The 22,103-nt window shown below is 32.7% G+C and overlaps 1 protein-coding gene across 3 annotated transcripts; it reads left to right on the forward strand.

Annotated features, from left to right (window-relative positions):
• The first annotated feature begins 10 nt into the window (after nucleotides 1-10).
• MOSPD2 (motile sperm domain containing 2) lies at nucleotides 11-21,958 on the forward strand. Of its 3 annotated transcripts, none has more exons than XM_087726231.1 (15): nucleotides 11-223; nucleotides 1,075-1,138; nucleotides 2,061-2,216; nucleotides 4,729-4,815; nucleotides 6,516-6,670; nucleotides 7,364-7,424; nucleotides 8,173-8,211; nucleotides 8,584-8,708; nucleotides 10,795-10,962; nucleotides 14,649-14,761; nucleotides 15,848-15,944; nucleotides 16,390-16,486; nucleotides 17,674-17,803; nucleotides 18,563-18,665; nucleotides 19,643-21,958. In XM_087726231.1, the coding sequence occupies exons 1-15, from the start codon at nucleotides 215-217 to the stop codon at nucleotides 19,787-19,789; spliced, it is 1,551 nt and encodes a 516-aa protein (XP_087582357.1). In that variant the 5' UTR covers nucleotides 11-214; the 3' UTR covers nucleotides 19,790-21,958. The 3 variants fall into 3 exon arrangements, with proteins under 3 accessions (XP_087582357.1, XP_013915189.2, XP_013915191.1); XM_014059714.2 differs by having other exon boundaries at nucleotides 1,078-1,138; XM_014059716.2 differs by lacking the exon at nucleotides 18,563-18,665 and having other exon boundaries at nucleotides 19,643-19,777.
• Nucleotides 21,959-22,103: the final 145 nt, after the last annotated feature.

The raw sequence follows: 22,103 nt of genomic DNA on the forward strand, positions 1-22,103 counted from the left end.
TGCTTTTTTTTTTTAAAGAGGAGGTGGTGCTGCTGCCGAAGGAGAGGACGGTGATTGGCCTGTCGTGCCGCGCTTGTAGCCGAAGGTACCCAGCGGCGGCTGGTGTCAATTCATACTTCAGCCCGGGTGACGCGCCCTTTGCTTTTGGTTCGTGTGTTTCTTCCCTTTTTCTCGTTCGCCTTGCTGCGGCTCCTAATCTGGTGTGAGCAGGACCATGGCGGATGTGAGTAGCTGCGTGCCCTTGAGGATAGATAGTCTGGAAGACAGAACACAAGAGGTGGAAAAGAATACTCTTCGTATCTTCCCCTCCTAGGGAAAGGGGAGTGCGATGAATTCATTTGTGGAGATAGGTAAAACAGAAAGGCAGGATACAAATAAAACAAAATTCAAACATAGTTGAGTATGTTTCCACTGCCAGATGGCTGAGATAAGAAGACAGCATCCTCTTTTTAGAGTCTAGTAAGGCAGATCGTCAGAGAAGATAATTTAGCCCTTCTTCCCACAACCTGTGACCATACTGCTCAGAAATGCTCAGTTGTACACAGGTATATAGAGAGGCTCCTTCATAGGGACAGCTGGACTATCTGATCCTGTGAAACTGGTGCAGAGCGTCCCCCCTTCCTTTCCCAGATGTGCTTAAAAAGTTACCTCATTCTTGCAAAGAACAGCGGGCCACAGGTATTCCTTTTTGAGGACTTCAAACAAAGAAACTTTGGCTTAAAATTGATTTTTAAGCAGAGATTCAAACTTATAAGAGGAATGTATTTGGACTTCTTTGCAGAACCTGGTTTACAGAACGAGTTGTAATACTTCTGTCCTCTAGGACTTGTAATTCTGGTAGTAACAATAGTAGAATGACTCTCAAATGAAGCAACCCACCCTTTACATGAAATGTTTATAATAACAGAACACGTTCCTGAGCTTTCCATGTACTTAGAAACTGCTTACTTAGCACTTATTACTTGAACTTGAAGTACAGTAGAAAACCAAAGAACAGTAGACTGAAAAAGTGAAGTTTGCTCAACCTAAAAATAGAAACGTTTAATGTGTTGATGAGTTTGTGTTCTTTCTCAGCAGGGCAACAGAGGCCCTTTAATAAGTGAAACCAGACAACGTTTTGAGGCAGAATATTTATCAGGTTGGTAATATGAATATCCTGTTTATACTATAGTTTATTCTGTACATTTATAACATTACAGAAAGGAAAGAAAAAATATTGATTATTGGCAGAGGTACATTGATTTAAAAAGCTTGAATTTTCCTTTTTGGATATCTTTATATTTGTATTCTGTGACTACTAAAGATTGTGTAAATGACTACAGTTTTAAATTTGAAAATCCTCATGATTAAGAAGATTATTAAGAGGTAAACATTTGGTTTCACTTACCTCTTCATACACTTCCAATGTAATTTGTTTATTGCAATAATTGCCCATTATATCATGGTGCTCCTTGAGTCACCTTCATTTACCTTCATGCTTATGTTATTACTTATTTGTAATCTAAAGATAAAAACCAGATGCAGAGTAAAGAAGCATTACTGACCTGTCCATACTATACAATTATAATAAATAATATACACATTGTGGTTACAAACGTTACCCTATTGTAAATTTTACCTTCTCATACTGAATTTGTGTTCTTACCTAGGTTTTCACAGAATGAGTTCTTTGATAAAGAAAACAGAGAATCATATGTATAGCCAAACTTATAAAGTTCTATGTTTAATAAAAATATGATTTTCCAGTTCAGTTGTGCAGCCCTCTCAATAGCAGAAAGGCTAGGCTGCATTTTTCCTGCTAGCTCAAATATGATTTTGAAAAAGTATTTCTTCTGCAGGCATTTAGGTTTGAAATATTCAAGGACTTGAAAATTAATTAGAACTCATTTGCAATTGGGGGGAGGGTTACATCCGTAAGTCAAGAAAAAGGATATTTTGTTTAATTATTTTATAAATTAAGTACTAGCTTGCTACAAATACTTCTTTTAAATATATTCTTTATGATCCAGTTTTTTACGAGTACATATATTAAATAACTATCTTCTATTCATATTGATCAGCAAAAAGAGATAAATATGATTCCAGGGATATAGAAAGATTGCATCAGGATGATACCTGGGTTGATAATTTCTTAATATGGCGAGATGATATTGTGGATGATACACTGAAGATGATTGATGAAAGCTTTCAGTGGAGGAAAGAGTATGCAGTTTATGGTAAGATATCTCTTACCAGTTTGAAAAATGTTTTGATATGCATTTGATAAAAAAAAGAAACAGCTGAAAGTAACTGTTGCAAGAGGAAATTGTATTCTAAAATGAAAGAAAATCAAACTAGGTATTTCAAAGCTGGGTATAACTATAATCAGATGAATGGCATACAAATTTAATAAATATGCTTATTAAATGTTATGTTTATATTGGTAGTCGCAGGTTCAAAGTTCTATTCAAAGTTACATGGTACTGACTAAATGGTACTTATGATAGGTCTTTATGATTCCAACCATTTCGGCATCCCAGCAGTTATGTGATTGTGATTTCTTACGTTCCCCTCCAGATTTCTACATATAAAATCAATGGGAAAACTGGCAGGAAGTTTGAATTCATAAACATGTGAGGTCTTTGCTGAACAACCTGCATGGCCCTCATTTAACAACAGCAGCCAGGACTGCTTGTTGCTAAGAATTGTTAAGTTATGTAGTTACATAATATGCTTTATGATCACATCATTGTGGGTCAATTGCTATGATAACCTGACAACCATCTGTACATATAATACCTTATTTTCATATAATATGTGTGTTTACTTTAAATATAATAACATAGAAATTTTAGTGACATAATGGAAGAGTTAAATAAACTAACTAATGTTGCATTTGTGCTGATAAATAAATAAAGGGAGACTAGTATAGATCTATTTCAAGCTATTTAGCTCTCATCAGCTCATACTTAGCTCTCATCAGCTAGACATACCCTTACTGGTGTGTGTGTGTGTGTGTGTGTGTGTGTGTGTGTGTGTGTGTGTGTGTGTGTGTGTAAAGTCACAACCCCTGGTATGCCCAAATATGGGAGGAAGTTCACTGCTTCTATTCTCTGTCCACCGGCTCGTCATAAGAGCCCATCCAGACAGAAACCCAATATTTTTACTGTTGCCTTTGTTACATTTGTGTTGTATTTGTGCTGATAAATAAATAAAGGGAGACTAGTATAGATCTATTTCAAGCTATTTAGCTCTCATCAGCTAGCCATACCCTTACTGGGATTAGAACCTGTACTGTATTGCATCTTAGGCAGATGTGTTAATGGTTGGCTTAATGGTTAACACATCTGCCTAAGATGCAATACAGCACAGGTTCTAATCCCAGTAAGGGTATGGCTAGCTGATGAGAGCTAAATAGCTTGAAATAGATCTATGCTAGTCTCCCTTTATTTATTTATCAGCACAAATATAACAAATGTAACAAAAAGGCAACAGTAAAAAATATTGGGTTTCTGTCTGGATGGTCTCTTGTGACGAGCCGAAGGACAGAGAATGGAAGTAGTGATCTTCCTCCCATATTTGGGCATACCAGGGGTTGTGACTTTAAATATATACCTTTCACCCTGGCTTCGCTGATAAGGAGTCGAGCTCTGTAGCTATATATATAGCCAAGGTTGAGCCAAGGTGGCGCAGTGGTTAAATGCAGCACTGCAGGCTACTGCTAGATCAGCAGGTCAGCGGTTCAAATCTCACCGGCTCAGGGTTGACTCAGCCTTCCATCCTTCCGAGGTGGGTAAAATGAGGACCCAGATTGTTGGGGGCAATATGCTGACTCTCTGTAAACCGCTTAGAGAGGCCTGAAAGGCCTATGAAGCGGTATATAAGTCTACTGCTATTGCTATATTGCTATTGCTATTGCTATTGCTATATATATATATATATATATATATATATATATATATATATATATATATATATATATATATATATATATATATATATATATATATATATATATATATCACACACACACACACACACATACATATATTTTATATATATTTTATATATATTTTATATATATTTTATATATATAAAATATAATTCAGAGGTCACCAACCCCTGACCCATTGTCTGGTAGCAGGCTACAAAAGCAGTGGGCAAGCACCTGCGCAAGGAAAGCTCCATTTGTGTGAGCAGCATGCATGCATGTCCGCCGATTGTGTAAATTGAGGTGTGCATATTCATCCGTTGCTCACACAGAACCATCCCTTCTCCCCCTCCTCCCTGTCTTCACCAGTCCATAAAGCCAAAAAGATTGGGGACTGCTGATCTAATTTACAGCAGTGTCCAGGAATCTTGTTTGTGCAGCATCCAAGAATCAAACCATGAACTCTGCTTGCAGATTTTCAATGTTGCCTAATTCCTTCATTGTCAAGGGTTCTGCAACTATTACATAAGAATAAATTATATAATTAACTTTAAACTAATATTTAAAACTCCATTTTAGATTTAAAAATGTGTATCTAAATTTGGCATTACTCTTTAGGTTGTAACTATCACCGATACTCTTTGGTCTAAAATATAGTGATTGGAAATAACTTTTCTTTGAATTAAAACATTTTCTTTTATTTGGATTAAAAGATAGCAATGTTATATTCTCTTTTTATTTAAGATTTTAGATTGCTGTTACAATATGTGATATACTAAAATAATATTGTAATAATAAAACAAGATTCTTTTCTTCAGATTTGACTGAATCTTCTTTTCCAAAATTGTTGCTTGACGTTGGTGCTATTTACCTACATGGTTACGATAAGGAGGGGAATAAAATATGTAAGTCAAATTTACAATTTTATTTATTTATTCATTAATACAAATTGAATCAGAATGAAGAATTTAAAGTAATACAGGGATTGGTATAAAGTCACTGAAATCAGTGACATTGGTGGTGGAGGTGTTTAACAAAACCCATGTATTTCTTTAGTACTGATATACATTTAAAATTGCTTACAATTACTGACAAATTTAAGAGGAGCAACACAATCTTTATGTATCTGTATTAAAAGAGCAATTGCATTTTTATTTTAATAACAGGTATATAAATAGCTTTAACTAATACTATATTTAATTTAGAGGTGATATAACTATAACACAACATATTATAGATTTCATTTTAAATTTGAAAATGCTACTGTTTTTTTCCTATTCTATCTAGTTAAGGGTTAAATAAACTTTTTGTTCACTAAGCCATAATATGGTTTCTTGGGTCTTGGTTTAAAATAAGTCAAATTGTGGTTTATTCAATAAACCATAATGAAATAAACCATGGATGATCATGTATGAACATGTTCATTGTTGTTGTTTTTTAATTGAGGGCTGTAATGATTTGAGTGATAATTCAGAATAAATTGGGCTAAATTGTGGATTGAATTAATGTTTATTTGGTATTCTTTTTGGAAGGATTGTGAGTTCATTTGCAATTCAAGAGGCTTAATTGTGTATAAAATAGTTTTTTTTGTACAAGAAATCTATCACAAGAAGTGATAGAAAATGTGACAGTGACTTGCATCACATAAAAGTGGATTCAGAGGTTTGTACATTTTCCATGCATAATGCTGCTTTTTGAGGCTCCTATACAAAGGTCCTTGTTCTGTCTGTTTTCAGTCTTCCTACTGACATTTGCATCATAACTATATAGGACTTCAAATCTGGTTGGTATAATCCAATTCAGTAAAAATAAATAATTACTCTCCTTAAATTTAATAGACATTAGGGTCATATTGTCACTGCAATGTTACAATTTTTATTTGATGAATATAAAAAGGGTAGACTGCATTCTGGACAAACTCAATTAATTTGAGCTCCTCATCATTTATGGACCCCAGCATGGTTGACTCTGAAATCTATACTTTTATAAGATGCTAGAGGAGCATAATTTTAGGCATTTTAGATTCTTTAAACGTTGCAATATGTTAAGGTGTATATTTTTAATTTAGAAGGCATAGCCTTTATAGTAATTGGAATATTTAAAAAGTGCAGACATTATCTCACTTAGATTAAAATGTGCACCAAAATACTTCCCGGAAAGTGATAGGATAGTATGTGATAAAATATTGTTGTTAAAAGGATCAAACATACAGAATTTTTCTGAAGTAGTGGTACATAATCAAACAGCAATTTTCAAAGGTTTTCCTATTTTAAGGTGCACAGCAGATACTGTGCAACTCAAAATAGACAATTATATTTGGACATTATATTTGTCAAATCATCCACATTGAATTATTGTTTTTAATTCAGTAACATGATTTTAATGTTACATTAGTAAATTAATTTCTGTATAAAATAGTTTTGATTTGTAATGTTTTATGTTCTAAGATTTTAAATTAAAAGAATAAAGAAGTTACAGAGACATATGAAAAAAAGAAAACATACATGTTAAAAAACAAACAAATAGTATCTTCATTTAGAGATAGCCTAAAAGTTGTTATTACCTTTTTGACACATTTATATGTATTTTCCCCTCCCCACATTAGTTTGGTTCCGAGTGAAATTACATACAAAAGATTCTAAAACACAATTTGAAAAAAAGAAACTAGTAGCCTTTTGGTTAGAGCGCTATGCAAAAAGAGAAAATGGAAAGCCATTGACAGTGGTGTTCGACATGGCTGACACTGGACTGAGTAATATCGTAAGCATTTTTAAAATTATTTCATATTATTGTGGCTTTAAAATTGAATTTATATGGAACAGCCTTAGATAATCCTCTAGGTAGAGTACTGGAATTTAAATTAATTATTTGCTCTTTGGCATACATCTTAAGTATTCTGGATTGACTGGCTCATGAATCACAAACTTAGCTCTTTAATAAAAGCTAGCATAAGTATTCTATTTACTTAATTGGGGAAAATTATGTAATAATGTATGCTGGTTTGCAAAGTCCCATGGAAATCTATTTAAGACCTAACAGCAACTCATCATTATATAGCTATTGGGAAAAACACATTCGTATCAGCCTTCTGATGAAGCAGTCAAATGTTTTCTTGTGACAAGTCAGCAAAAAATATCATGAGAGTGCATGCAGGGTGCAATATGGATTGATTTTTGTTCTCATTGTAACTATTACGAACTCTGAGAGGGTTTTATTAAAATTGCACACCCAGTTAAAATTATAGGCAATTTGAATAGATTGCTTCTGTATAAACTTAACAAACTTACTTAAGATTTATCCTTTGAATATTTTTTCTAGTAAGGAAATAAAATTTTATATATTATATGCTACATAAAAATGCTTGAAACTCTTAACTCACTTCTAAAACTCTCTAAGGGTGATTTCTAAGCAAAATATCTGCTGACTAATAAAAATAATCTGTTTTTATTTTAGGATTTCGACTTTGTCCGGTATATCATTAGCTGTTTTAAAGTATATTATCCTAACTTTCTCAGTAAGTATGAAGCCATCCATATCAAATCAAATCTTTCTGAAGGGCTTAAAGCAACCAATGAGATGGCTGAAATAAAGATAAAATAGAAAAAAATGAAGCCAAAAAGAAGTTTTCAGTCACAAGCAGAGACATACGATCAAATTGGGCAACCCAGGATGGTCAGATGGGAGAAGTGACAGATAGAGTCATCCTCTTTGTCAGATAATTTATTTAAGATAGGATGGATAAATGTTATCTATGATAATCTGTATAAAGAGCAAAGAGAAGCATACACCTCAAGCACTGGACTACTGAACTGTCCTCCAAGGACATATATGCTGATGTATAGGAATATTTTTGCAATGCTCTAACAGCATGACAGAAAACAGTAGATCTGACCTAGTTAGAATAACCAGAAAAAGTTCTGGCCTGTGAGAGAAGAGAGGTAAGAAGCTAGGACATATTATATCAGTTTGGAAGATTCCACATGCTGCAAGATGATTTGAGTTGAAGAATAGTGTTATAGATATACTGCTGAAGAAAACTTGTGACATTTTCATTTTCAATAAGAGCACCTTGGATTGCAGTTTAACTTTTTTTAACAAGATTGATTTAATTTCATCCTTAAGATTCAAAAAATTATCAAAGCACACTTTCTGTAATGAGCTCATGGAAACAAAAACCTCCCAGAGTTGTTGGATACAAGATTGACAGCAAATAAATTTTCTAAATAAATAACAGATAAATAAAAACTTTTTTGTTCTTGCAGCAAAAATTGTGATTTTTGAATTGCCTTGGGTAATGAATGGTGAGTTACAATTTTAAATTATCTTTAGAGAGTACCTTAAAAAACTGTAGAAGTTAATATTTCTTCAAATGTTTTTTATTTCATTAGTGGGAGTGGTATTCTTATGATTAACAGTTGAATTAAAAGCATGAATGTATTTTAGATTTCTAAGTTTATTTTATCTGCGGCATCAAAAGTCACTTTAAAATTATTATGTTCCAGTCGATTCTGAACATGTTTTTTTCCCAAACGTGGGATTCTGTTAAGTTATTTTATGATTCCAATTTTAAGTAATGGCACTAATCTGAGTTGAATTTGCATTATATGTCATATTAATAAAAATAGGTTGGAAAAAGCTTTTACTATCATGATTATTCCTCTCTTCTTATCTAGCTGCTTTTAAAATTGTAAAAAATTGGCTGGGTCCAGAAGCAGCTACCTTGTTGAAGTTGACCAATAAGAATGAAATCCAGGAGTACATAACTGCTGAATACCTACCACCTTATATGGGTGGGACTGTAAGTATGCAATTGTGCAATTATGGTAATGTATATGAGATGACTATTAATAACTAATAAAGGAATTATTAGTATTCTAGTATATTCACTCAATATATTTGATATTGAATTAGTCATTCATGGGAAAATGAACATTTTGTTCAATCTTTATAAATTTCTATTTTGTTTTATGTCTACTAATGCTTTCTCTGATTTACGTTTTTTTTTAAAAAAGATCCTTAATTATCTAGCTGCAGTGCTAACTAATGAATTAGTTAAATTAGCCAGCTCCAAGGTCATGTTTTGTAAGCCCCTATAAGAATATTTTTCAAATACCATTTGTGATTATTACAGGATTTCATATTTGCATAAGAAAAGATAGAAGACTAATGAAGGTTGAAATACAATGCAATACAATAGCAGAGTTGGAAGGGACCTTGGGGGTCTTCTAGTCCAACCCCCTGCCTAGGCAGGAAACCCTATACCGTTCCAGACAAATGGCTATCCAACATCTTCTTAAAGACTTCCAGTGTTGGGGTATTCACAACTTCTGGAGGCAAGCTGTTCCACTGATTAATTGTTCTAACTGTCAGGAAATTTCTCCTCAGTTCTAAGTTGCTTCTCTCCTTGATTAGTTTCCACCCATTGCTTCTTGTTCTATCCTCAGGTGCCTTGGATAAATATTCATTCATTATGTATTAGGAATGTGCAAATCCCTCCAAAATCTGCATATCCATATCCTTTGTTCTTTCCAGATTCAGCAGCTTTGGAAGGAATCTGAAAGTATGATTCTCCAAATGGGGAAAAAGTATTTAGGTGTGGCATTTCATTGCAGTTTAAATCTGTAGTTGTCACCAGGAAATAGTAATGACAATCGTAGTGTATTTCTTAGGATCAAATATTTTATCTGATGGAAACTGCAGCCCACAGTTCAACCGAGTTCTCAAGCTCTCCAGTTTCTCAGTACAGCTTACTAAGGGCTTTGCTGTTCTCTCTTGCAAAATGCAGTTGGTGGAAGGTATACATTCCTTTAAACACTGAGTCAGTGTTCTAAAGAACCTAGTACTTCCTTTCCAGTGTTAGCAGCAAAGAGAGATCTTTCTGCCACTTGGTAGTCCACCAAATCCTCAGAATCTTGTAGATTCTAGATTTATGAAAACCGGAACAAGCAAAAAAATTCAGTTTCCGGTAACTCTTCCGGTAAAATGGAGCCACTTAAAGAGCGAACAAAGTTGACTGTTCCACCCACATTACTTTTGGGATTGTTTCTAATTGAATCCAGTTTCTTTTCTATAAAATTTCATATTCTGTCCACCCACAAGTCTTGTCTTTCATAGCCACAAATAATGTACCATATTTTTGGAGTATAAGACGCACCTTTTTCCCTCAAAAAAGAGGCTGAAAATCTGGGTGCGTCTTATGCGTCAAATACAGCATATTTTTGCCTCCCGAAGCCCTGCTCCCTTCACAAAAATGACTGTGCATACCCTTATGGAGGCTTTCAGAGAGCTCCTGGAGCTGGGGAGGGCAGAAATGAGCAAAACATAGGCTGTTTTTTGCCCCCCCCCAACCCAGTCCCCAGCAGCACTCTTTAAGCCTCTATAAGGCTATGCATGCACTTTTTTTTTTGATGAAAAATGGGCCTTCCCCCCCCCCCCGGAGCACTCTGCAAGCCCCCCAAATGCTTTTTATTTGAAAAAAAATGGGCCCATTTTCCTGAAAAATGGGCCATTTTTGGGAGGTTTGCAGAGAACAAAAACTTTTTTTTCCTTTCGGAAAGCTCTTTAGTTAGAGTGATTGATGAGAATTTCATTGATCAAGTGCTGTGCCAGCAGAAACAAGTCTTAGGTGCTGCAGGTTGTCAGCGATTTCCTTTTCCAGCACATGGATAAATACACCTGGAAATATCTACCTACCTACTTACCTACTCTCTCTCCCTACCTACCTACTGTATTTCTCTCTCTCCCTCTTATCTACCTACTTACCTAGCTACCTAATATTTTTTTTAAAAAATGCCTCTTCAAAACCTTGGTGCGTCATATACTCTGGTGCGTCTTACACTCTGAAAAATTCAGTATTTGTTTCTTATGGTTTCTTTTTGTTATAGGATACTTTCAAATACAGTTATCCTCCATTAGTTGATGATGATTTCCAAACTCCATTATGTGAAAATGGACCTATTGCCAGTGAAGATGAAACTGAATGCAAAGAAGTAGAAACCAATAACAAAGACAACATAGATACTACTGAAGAACAAGGACTCAATTCAAAAAAGGTATCCCTCAACTGAAGGGTACATAAGAGAATGACATATCTCACTGTTGCATGTCTATATTTCCCATGTTACTGTTAATTTGCAACACCTAATAAAAATGCCTAAGAAGTGTTTGACCATGATATATTGCTGTCAGAATCTAAAGTCCATGTTATAAAAAAACTTATATGCTCATTGCAGACAGCCAATTTTAATTCTTGGTTAATATTGCCAAATTTCATCTGAGGAATACCTTTTTGTTCTGATGTAGAACTTCAATTTTTGTGTTTCACTTTCTGATACATAACTTTGATTCTTTTGTCTGTTATAAGAAGTTGTGTGAAGTACTCACTTAATGACTCATGCAGTTTTCCAGTTACAATGACAACTAGAACTGCCAGGACTGCTGTTGCTAAGGGAGGCAGTCATGTGACACTGTGTTTTATGCCCATGAACAGTTGAAATTTTGGTCCCAATCGTAACCCAAAGACAACCTGTATTTCAAAATTGATGCTCACATGTAAAATATAGATTAAAACAAAGAAGTATTGATACTGGAGCTATTCCAAGATTCATATTTCTACTTAACCTAAGGAAAGACAATCTAGCATCATCAAAATGTTTTAGCTAAAACGCCCTATATTCCTACCAATACTGACTGGAACTTAAGCTGCAGTCCTATCCTCCAAAGTATTCACATACATAAAAATTGCTTTTGTACTGTAGAAGTGACATCCAATTTCTACATTTAGTACCTAAACTGGTGCGTATGTGTCTATGCCATACATTAATACATTGATATCTTTATCTCAGTAACTTGACAGTCCTATCCATATCAAGAGGATGTGCTGAAAATCTTTGCCATCTCTTTGTTCCCATTTATTTCATCTAAATGTACTTTACACAACTTATGACCACAATTGACCCAAAATTTCTGTTGTTCAGCAAGGCAGTTGTTGAGTTTTGCCCCATTTTATGCCTTTTTGCCGTAATTGTTAAGCAAATTATTGCAGTTGTTAAGTGAATCATGCAGTCATTAAGTGAATCCAGCTTCCCCTATTGACTACTCTTGTTGGAAGCTAACTGAGAAAGTTACAATAGCTCACATGACCCTAGGGCAGTGCAACCATCATAAATACATACCAAACACCCAAATTTAGATCATGTGACCATGGGGATTCTGCAACAGTTGTAAGTATGAAAAATGGTCATGCCATTTTTTTCAATGTTGTAATTTAAATGGCTGCTAAATGAATGGTTGTAAGTCAAGGACTACCTATATTTCTTACCATGCAACGCATGGGCTATTATGGAGGATTAATACTGCTGCTTTGTGTGTTTTCTCTTTGGCAAACCAGTCTTTCCACCCATTAATTATAGTTTGGGCATTCGGCTTACAAATATATTTCATCACACTTTAACATGATTTTCATTTATGGTCATGGAGACATAACAATTCTCTCTGGCTTTCATTAGTTCATAGATCAAAGTATACTAACTACTATAGGAAATATTCTAGTGCAGTATTTAAATTTCCTTCTAATATATATTCATATATGTTAATTAATAAAGTGTAGTATTATGTTGGAAGGTAAAGATGACACTGAGTTTGAAAGCCTTGGAGCAGCATATGAAATCTTTACCTTCCCCAAGACCCATGAAACATGTACGGACCATTTTGCCATTTTGCTATCACTTTACTATCTGCCAAAATTTTAACTTTTACATGTTCACTAGTTTCATTTAAATGTACAAAACTGCAATCATTTTTTGCTTATGTCTTCGTAACATCAAAAACTATCTGCTCTTGTTGCTTGCCAGATTTTTAGAAAAAAAGCAGTCATGCATAACTAATAGGTATCAGTGGCCTTATCTTACCTCAATCTTCTTATCCCTCCCCTCAAAGCTAAATTTGTAACCTCCATCAAAGATTTTTTTTTAAAGTTTTTTATTAGATAAACATTGAAAACTTTGGACATAGTGCGATGTTTCTGGTATGAACATTTCCATATAGTTTTTGAATCTTAGAACAATTACCTTTTATATCCATTACATAGGTATGCGTAGTCAATCAGATTATCAGTCCATTAATCCCTTTTTTATCTGATTACTGACCCTCAGATACATATCCGATTCCTACCTATCACACAATCTTAATACCCTATTTTCCAATTCATTTTTTTTGTCCTGACCATTTTCCCTTATTTCTAACCATCAGTACCATTTGTCCCAGATTTCATGATATTCCGTCTCACCCTTGTCTTTGAGTCAATCTGTCCATTTCTGCGCACATCAGTATCTTACTTATTATTTCTTGTTCAGAGGGATTCTCTTTATTTTTCAATTTTTTTTTGTGCAAAAATGAGTTAATATATGCAGCATTAAATATAGTCCATCTTTGCCAAATTTTTCTTTTTTGAGCCCTAATAAAAATAGTTCTGGCCTCAACTCCATGCTTTGATTTAGCATCTCTTCCAAATACCTTCTTATCTGGTGCCAAAAATCCCTAGCTTTCGGGCACTCCCACCACATATGGTAAAAGGTTCCTAGTGCAACATTACATCTCCAACATCGTGGCAATAGGTTTTTATTAATTTTAGCTAATCTTGTGGGTGGGATGTGCCACCTATAGAAGATCTTGTATAAGTTTTCCTCTGTCAAAGGTCATGTAGCAAATTCTGTACATTTTCTTGTCTTTTCCCTCCACTGGATGACTCTGGATATTTTTTTATATTTTATATAGATCTATTTCAAACTATTTAGCTCTTATCAGCTAGCCATACCCTTACTGGGAATCGAACCTGGGCTGTATTGCATATTAGGCAGTTATATTAGCCACTAAGCCACAGGTTCTTCTCCTTTATCAGCTAAGCCAGGGAAATAGGTATGTATTGTGTCACAACCCCGGTACGCCCAAATATGGGAGGGAGCATACTGCTTCCCTTTTCTGTCTATCGGGTCACTCTGGGAGCCATCCAGGCAGAAAGCCATTTTTTTTATATTGCCTTGTTACATTTGTGTTGCAATTGTGCTGATAAATACCAGAGGATGTGACACAATATATACCTATTTCCCTGGCTTAGCTATATATATATTGTACCCTTTCCACATAGAATTATACTAATCTTCTGATCATTTTGGCAAGCCTTTTCTGTCTTTTCCAGCTTTATAAAATGCTTCCTGAAGTACAATAAACAAAACTCTGCATATGTAGCTGTACAAGATTTATGTAAAACCATCATGATACTCACAATATGAATGATACAATATAAATGATCAACTTCTTTTTAAAAAGGAAGTGAGAGTAAAAATTATTTATAAATGCTAATTGTAACCATTTTTCTAAAGAATTCCCAGTGTTTATAGGAATATCATCTTTGTTTTGAAGGTTTAGGATATATAATACATTACTTACAATACCAAGCACAACCAGATTTTTTTCAAGATTGTGAAAAAGATAATTATTTCTATAAAACTTTGCAGTGTTTGAAACATACATCAGTACGTAGTAGGATAGACTATATAGCTTTCATTTTTCTTCCCCTATCCCCTTCTCTCTCTATTATATGATCCTACTTACATTTGGTATTCTTATTTTTCATGTACTCTAATTCAATAGCTGAAAATGTAGTTGTATAATTCTATTCTATTGTACAAAATAATTAACCCTGTATATACATAGTTGCTGTTTTTGTTTGCTTGCTTAGGGAAATACTTCAGAACAGACTCCAAAATCAGAAGAGTGTGACAAATTAGATTCTAAAACAAAAAATGCCAAGAAAATACTTACCACTTTTAAAGGATCTTTATTGCATATCAGGTAAATGACAGTAATAATTACCTTCACGTTGTAGACTTTTACATGGTTTAATAGCACAGCCTCAATTGAAGAAGTAGATTATTTTGGACAGGACAGCTTCTGACGGCTGGATTACAAAGCATTTTCCTTTTCTCAGTTTGGAACAAAATAAATGTAATTATGCCTCACTTTCTATAAGCTTTTTGTAGTCCTTTATAGAAACTAATTTGAAAAATTATCTATTCTAATAACAGTATGTGTTACAAACACAAAGTGTTTACTGAATGAGAGTTCTTCTTTTAAATATAACAAGTTTAGGAAGCCATTTCTAAGATGACATGGACAGTTACATTTAAATTAAATACATTATAAATTTTATTATTGCCAATACTTTGGTCCCAAATAAGCTATATTTTGAAAGCCAATAAGTTCAGTGTGAAAATTACCAATATTTCTGCTATAGACTGGTAAAAGATATGAAAAAGGTTATTTAACTTCAGATGTTGAAGATCAATTTGCACATCTTCAATTCAAGTTCTACTTTTTCTAAAATGTATTTCCTGGGACAGGGAAAGACATTGAAGAGCTGCTGCTATACTAAAGCTAATGGGCTAGCCTTTTCCAATAGGGCACACTAATATATCAAAGCATAACATCCATCATTCTTGTTCAACAAGTTACTGACCATATTGTGAAGCACAGGGCAGGAAACTCAAAAAAACAAAACAAACTTGAGAAGACTTTTTGTTACTTGTTCTAAATATTGTGATTGCTTTGTCCTCGATTCATTGGAGTCCGATTGTATTTTTTCAAATAATGCATGTTTTCAAATGTTGCATTATTTTAACAATGTTTCATATTTTGCAATGCAAAGGAGAATTTCATCTCCATTGCACATTATACTATGTATTGTAAAAAAATACCTGAAGTATTGTTAAAAGCCTTTAAAATACTCCTTAAAATTTAAAGCTTTTGAAGTATTGTTTTTGAGCCTAATAAATCACATATAATTGTTTTAAATAAATTGCTTAACTATTTTAAAGAAAATAATGTAAGCCTGCAGTCTTTTCAAATAGTTATTGTAGAAAATGTTATGTTTTTCAATAGTCCGGCAGAGGAATTGCATTTTGGGTCCAAAGAAACTGCAGAGAAAAAATGTTTGATAGTTCTGACAAATGTTACTAAAAATGCAGTGGCATTTAAGGTAAATAATAGTTTTTATGTTTAAATTATTTAGATGGTAGATAAGGGGCATATAAATATATTTATATTTGCATGTTTGCTTTTAAAAAATATCTTGTCATGGAGTTCAAAAATCTGATTTTTCTCTGTAGTTCCCTAGGTATTTCTATATTCATCAGGAAAGATTCAGGTTACCTGAGTAATATTCCCTAGTTGGAAGAATCCTTTGGGCTGAATGGGGCAATCATCCTTTTGCCATGATGGTGCATTTCAAGGAATATTAAATATTATTATTAAACTACAAAATGCATGTTTTAAAAGTATGCCTAAAATATTTGCTTCATTCCTTATAAAGACATGAAAAAACACAAAACTGAATTGCACAGCTTCCTTAAAAATAGAAAAAGGTTTCAGATATAAAATGTTTTATGGGAGAACTGTTGTTAATGCAAATATCCTTCATATAGGTGAGAACAACTGCTCCTGACAAATACAGAGTAAAACCAAGTAACAGCAGTTGTGAACCTGGCACCTCAGTAGATATTGTTGTATCTCTTCATGGGGGTAAGTAACAAATTGCATTGCTATTTACACATAGAATGCAATCATTGTCTAATATACTTTGACTTGAGAAGATTGATAATTTTTGTACAAGTTCTGGAAAGAAGGTACAGTTGAAATCAGATCATCTATTTAAACTTAAATGGCAGCTCTTAAATTCTTTAAATTTTTAAATTTTTTAAAGAAAAATAAAAAAGTTCTGTTTAAAAAAAAAATTCTGCCTTAATTAAAATAACTTAATTCAATTATCCCCATATTACGTTTGTTTGGACGGGAGAAGAAAGAGAATCAAAATTGCTCCCAATCTTGAAATAAAGTATCCACAAAATGGTAAAATCTGAATTCTCAGTCTCATTACTTTTGTATTATTGTCTTCTAATACCTTTCTTAAAATATATCTGAAGTTTTTCCAATTTCATAAAAACAAACTTAATTTTTCATGCATTTTCAAGTTATGAGCTATTTAAAACAATTTAAAAAAACATTAAGCTTAGAAAAATAAATTTTGCTGTACCCTACAGAGTTTAATTAAATTATGCTAATGCTGATTAATATTTTTAAATAACCTTCATTGCCAGATACTATATAAAAATATAAAATATTTGTGTGCAAATATGCCCTGCTCATTTTTAAAATTTACAGCAACTTGATTTTAGTTGAAAGTATTTCACATGACTTTCTCATGGATAAATTTAAAATATAAAACATGTATATCTTTGATTAAAAATTATTTAGGACATTATAATAGAAAAATAAATAAAATAACCCAGTTTAACCCAGTTATATTTGTTCTAAGTAAATTTCTACATTGAAAATATATTTCAATTAACTTAAAAATGTTGAATATAAGTTATCTTACTGTCCATCAGTCTTATAAGATCATCCACTCAAACTATTCTTTCTGAAGATTTGCACTTGGCTAAATACATTGTCAAATTTAGAGTCAATAAAGTCTCCACAATTTTTTCCTTTTCATCTTCTATTCTTCTCAAGAGTTTTGTGAAATTTGAGAGTTGCACATTTGTGTTCAGTATTTGCTGTGCTACATTTGTTGTAGCAAATTAACTATGTAAAATAACTATGAACATAGTATGTACACATCTATCAAAATGTAATGTTTTCCCCTATGGGCTGTTGATTATATCTAAATGAAATACAATAAATTTTATTAAGCTGTCTTGGTTGATTAGGTTGTGCGGCTTCTTTGCAAGACCGTTTTCTAGTTATGGCAGCAGAAATGGAACAGTGTTCTGGAATACGAGCACAGGAACTATCTCAATTTTGGAAAGAAATTCCTAGAAATAAAGTGATGGAACATAGGTAAACATTTTATATTGACTATCAAATTGACATCATTAAATGCCTTCTTCCACAATGTTTTCTTCTCAGTCGAACTTAAAATTTCCTGGTGGTTTGTTATTCAAGTATTAACAAGACTGGATCTTACTTACCTTCTGAGACCAGTCAAAGTTGGCTAAATATTACAAAGCTAGTTTGCATAAAACTAAACATGTGCAAATTGCTAAAAAAAGACAAAACTGTGGCCAGAGCTGTAAACAGTTCAACAAGAAAAAAGGTGGTCTTTTTCTTGGCTCAGCTAAACTTTTGGGAAGGGAGGTATTTCTATTTACAAATATATCCTGTCAATAAAGATTCTGCAGTTTCCTTTTTGTCTTGTCTCTTCTTGTTGCCTTTCAATGTCTACACTGTAGAAAAGCCAAGAAAAGCCAGTTAATTATTTTCACCTCATCAGTTTGTCTTGCTCACGCTTTATGTATGTACATATGTTTTATACTTGATTTTGTATTCTTCAAATATATTCCTTTACAAAAGGAATATTTCTATTTTGTGCAGTGCCTTGCCCCATTCCCATATTCTGCTTGGTATACTGGTTCAGTGTCATTTTGTTTATGCAGTGATTTTCTGGATGTTCTTCTCTTTTATTTTAATGCCAGAGTATAAAGGGAATCATATAAAAACATAAAATATGAAAAACATTAAGATAAAAAATGGAAACCCAAGGAACAAACAACTATAATTCTGTAGAACTGAACTCAAAATAATTATTTTCTATATCAGGTTAAGATGCCATGTTGTAGAAAGTAGCAAGCCTTCTTCTTTAACCATAAATGAAAATGCCTTTAACAGCCCTTCAAAAACCAATGAAGATTTACACCTTCAGGTAACACATATGACTATTATTATTACTTTTCTTTCAATTGTGCTATACCATTCCTTAAGTACGCCATAGCAAGGGAAATTAAAAAATGGGATTTTTTAGTATATTCCTCACTCACCCAAATCTCTTGATAAGGCAGGCTCCAAAAAGCTGTTGACATTTCCAAAGTGCTGACATAATAGAAAATCAGCTGCTTTCCAGTACTATACATTATATGCACAGACATACAACTTTTAGATTCTCAGCTTCCATTCTTAACTAATTTACATAATTGATATTAGATATATTTCTATAACATTTCATTCTTAAATACATTTATATTAAAACATAAAAATTGCCTCCCCAATTCACCCTGAAATTGATTTCCTCCTGAAAGTAAAAGATCCTTTCTAAGACGAATGAATGTTCAAAACATGCATTTTCATTTTCATTCACACATACACTGGTCTTTATTATGAAATTCAAGACTTTTCTGTAGGCTTCTTTCTTTCTTTGTACTAACTAAATCCTGTAACATCACTTCTTAGATAATGCAACAGAAACGTAGAAGAACCATACTTTAAAAAGTTTTGATCTTAGTCAAGTTTACATGAGGAACCCTTAAAACTGGTCTTTTCTGTTGCATTTGATTTAGTGGATTTTTTTTTCCTTTTAAAATGAATAAATAATTCTGATATGCAAAATCAAAATCAGTACATCTATACTTCCAAACTAGTTTTTTTTTTGCTTTTATATATTCAAACTATTAAATTGTAAGATTGTGCCTTTCTTTAAAATACTTTTGATACATTTGAGTGAAATACATCTCTTGTTTCTTTTATAGTTTGGTTTATGTATGTGATTTGGTGATTTTAAACAAGATTTACAATTGTTTCTATTTATATCCCCACTATATTGTATGCTGGTAAATTGTAGACAAAATCAACTGGGAAAAATACATCTTTGTTGATAACATCTTCTATTTTTCCTCTTTTTTCCAGTTAAGACAACTACTACAAGCTAATAGAAGACTTCAAGAACAGATTGACCGTTGTGTTTGGTTCCAACAAGTTACACTTTTCCTAGTCTTTATCCTAGTCACTATTGTTTGCTACTTTCTGTTGTGTTCTCCAGGAAATTCAATATAATGTCACATCTATGCAATTGTGCTGTAAAAAGACAAAGAACCAGTATTACTCCATGGGCCCTCCTTATTGGCCAAAAGTGAGATCTATACAGGTTTTTTTAAAAAATAAAAAAGGACTAATGTGATCTTTGCCTTTAATCAGCACATATGATTTTGTTAATTTATTAAAATGTTTAAAAAAAACAAGGTAATAACAGAGTCTTTCCACTGGACACCATAGTAACTTATTTCTGTCATGCAGATAAATTGCTTAATTTTTTGCATGAAATGTAACATTTCCTTTGAAATGTAATTGGGGAATAGCAGACTAGAATCTCATTTACCACAATGTCCTGGTGTCGAAGTACCACCATGGCCCATGGATGTACAGTTTAAAACCGAAGAACTCATTCCTAATTCTTATTCATATTTTCCAGAAATATTGCAACTATTTTACACTGAACTATAGCTCTATTACATAGCTATAGCTCAATATAGCTCAATTTCCCAGAGGTGGCTGCCAGAGTTCCAAAGATGTTCTTATGAGACTCTTGTAACTTGTTTCATGTAGAAAGGTGCTGTATACAGTACTATAATTTCAGTATCCTTTTTAGTGAAAATGTGTCACTAATGCAATATTACTGAATACATTTTGGAATAATCTTAGGATAACTGATAGAATATTATAAATTAATGATTCCTACAGTTTAGAATGAAAGATGTATATGAAAATTCATGAAAACAAGCATAATTTTGAAATATGAATAAATATCTCTTAAATATTCCTTGCATTTAATTAGGCTCAATATTTCATTAAAATTAATTGAAGCTGATAAATATATATCAGGTACCCACATTTATTAATGTGAAATCTTTTTTTTTTTTTTGGTTCTTGTCAACCTGAGACAAAATGTAGATATATGGTTCAAAGCAAGCCTTAAAATAAATTCTGAAATGTTTTTGTCACACTGCAAAATGCTGTAAAACAGAGGTGGGGAACGATGGCCCCTACCCCTGCAAAACATTAATCTGGAGCATATCATATCTAAGAATGATACAGAGATTTTTGTTATATTGTCAGGTTATTCATTATTTAAAAAATCTCAGATTACCCCAAATTCTCCATGTGTAGGGAAATTATTAGATAATACTGGTAGCAAAAACTAGCATTCAGTGCAGAACACATTTTCGTTATTAAATGCAACTGCTGTTACAAATGTACAGTTTAATAGTATTACTTACCCTATTTTTTCTCGATTAGTCACTGCCATTGCAATTAGGACACTTTTAATGAATTCCTGCAAGTTTATAGGGTTTCAAAAGCTTGTGCACTTAACTATATTGGAGGTGCAGCTTTAATGCGTATAATTATGATTTTTTCATTCTGCTGGTAACAGAAGACTAATTTAGAAGACCCCATTTTAAAAAATACTGCCCTGCTGTCATTGAGTCAACTTATTTTTACTCATAGAGACAAAGAAATACTGAAACACTTAAGAATTTTATCAAAAGGCATAATAATTGACAGGGCAGTTTCAATCCAGAACAATTAATTGTGTAACAATTACTTGTGTAATAATGAAATATATTTCCGGGGTTACCTTTTGTGTTCCTGGATCTATTCTATACTGATTTGTCATATTTAGCTGTTTAACAGTTTTCTGGGATTCACTCAGGTTATCTTCTCTATTAAAAAAAATATACCACTTTCATTTCCACAACAAAGCCAAACTGTTCGAATCATTTGTTTCTCAACTCAAATCTGAGTGCTTTCAATAAACGTCTGCCATAAAGGTTCTTCAGTAAGATAACTAACTAAAATAGAGGAACATTCTAGTCTTAAATGTTAAAAATATTTTTAGAAAATGCTTACCATAAGTTGAAATGAAATTAATTGCACTTTATTGAATATTTTCTTGATATATCCATAAAAATGTCAAATATTGATATTCTGGTGCTTAAATATTTTCAGTATTTTATAACTTGTCATATTTTCTATGTAAAATTTAGTAGGTATTTTCTATTTTAATATGTTACATATGAATAATTCAAATTGTGAAATAAATTAGTGTTCACTGCAGTTCTTTTTTAAAAAACTACAATTTTAATACATTTTCAAAGCTATAACCCTTTTCTTGCACTTCAGTATAATCTGTATTTAAAATGTAGTATTAAATCGCCTTCCATTCTACACGGTTTCAAAGGACTGGCTTTGTGCTATTTACTTTATAGGTCCAGAAAAAGTCTACATGAATTATTAATTTACTTCAATAGTGAAAATTTAACCTTAGTATGCAGATTGTTGGATAATTGATGGCAGTGTTTGAACACAATGG

The sequence above is a fragment of the Thamnophis sirtalis genome, unplaced genomic scaffold, assembly GCF_051295495.1.
Source record: "Thamnophis sirtalis isolate CommonGarterSnake01/CBP01778 unplaced genomic scaffold, rThaSir2_p1.2 scaffold_12, whole genome shotgun sequence".
Classification (NCBI taxonomy): domain Eukaryota; kingdom Metazoa; phylum Chordata; class Lepidosauria; order Squamata; family Natricidae; genus Thamnophis; species Thamnophis sirtalis.

Bases quoted from the DNA above. Each gene is read 5' to 3' on its own strand.
- MOSPD2 (XM_087726231.1), top strand. The intron at 4,816-6,515 runs GTAAGTCAAATT...TCCCCACATTAG, and splicing joins TAAGGAGGGGAATAAAATAT to TTTGGTTCCGAGTGAAATTA. The intron at 18,666-19,642 runs GTAACACATATG...TCTTTTTTCCAG, and splicing joins ATGAAGATTTACACCTTCAG to TTAAGACAACTACTACAAGC.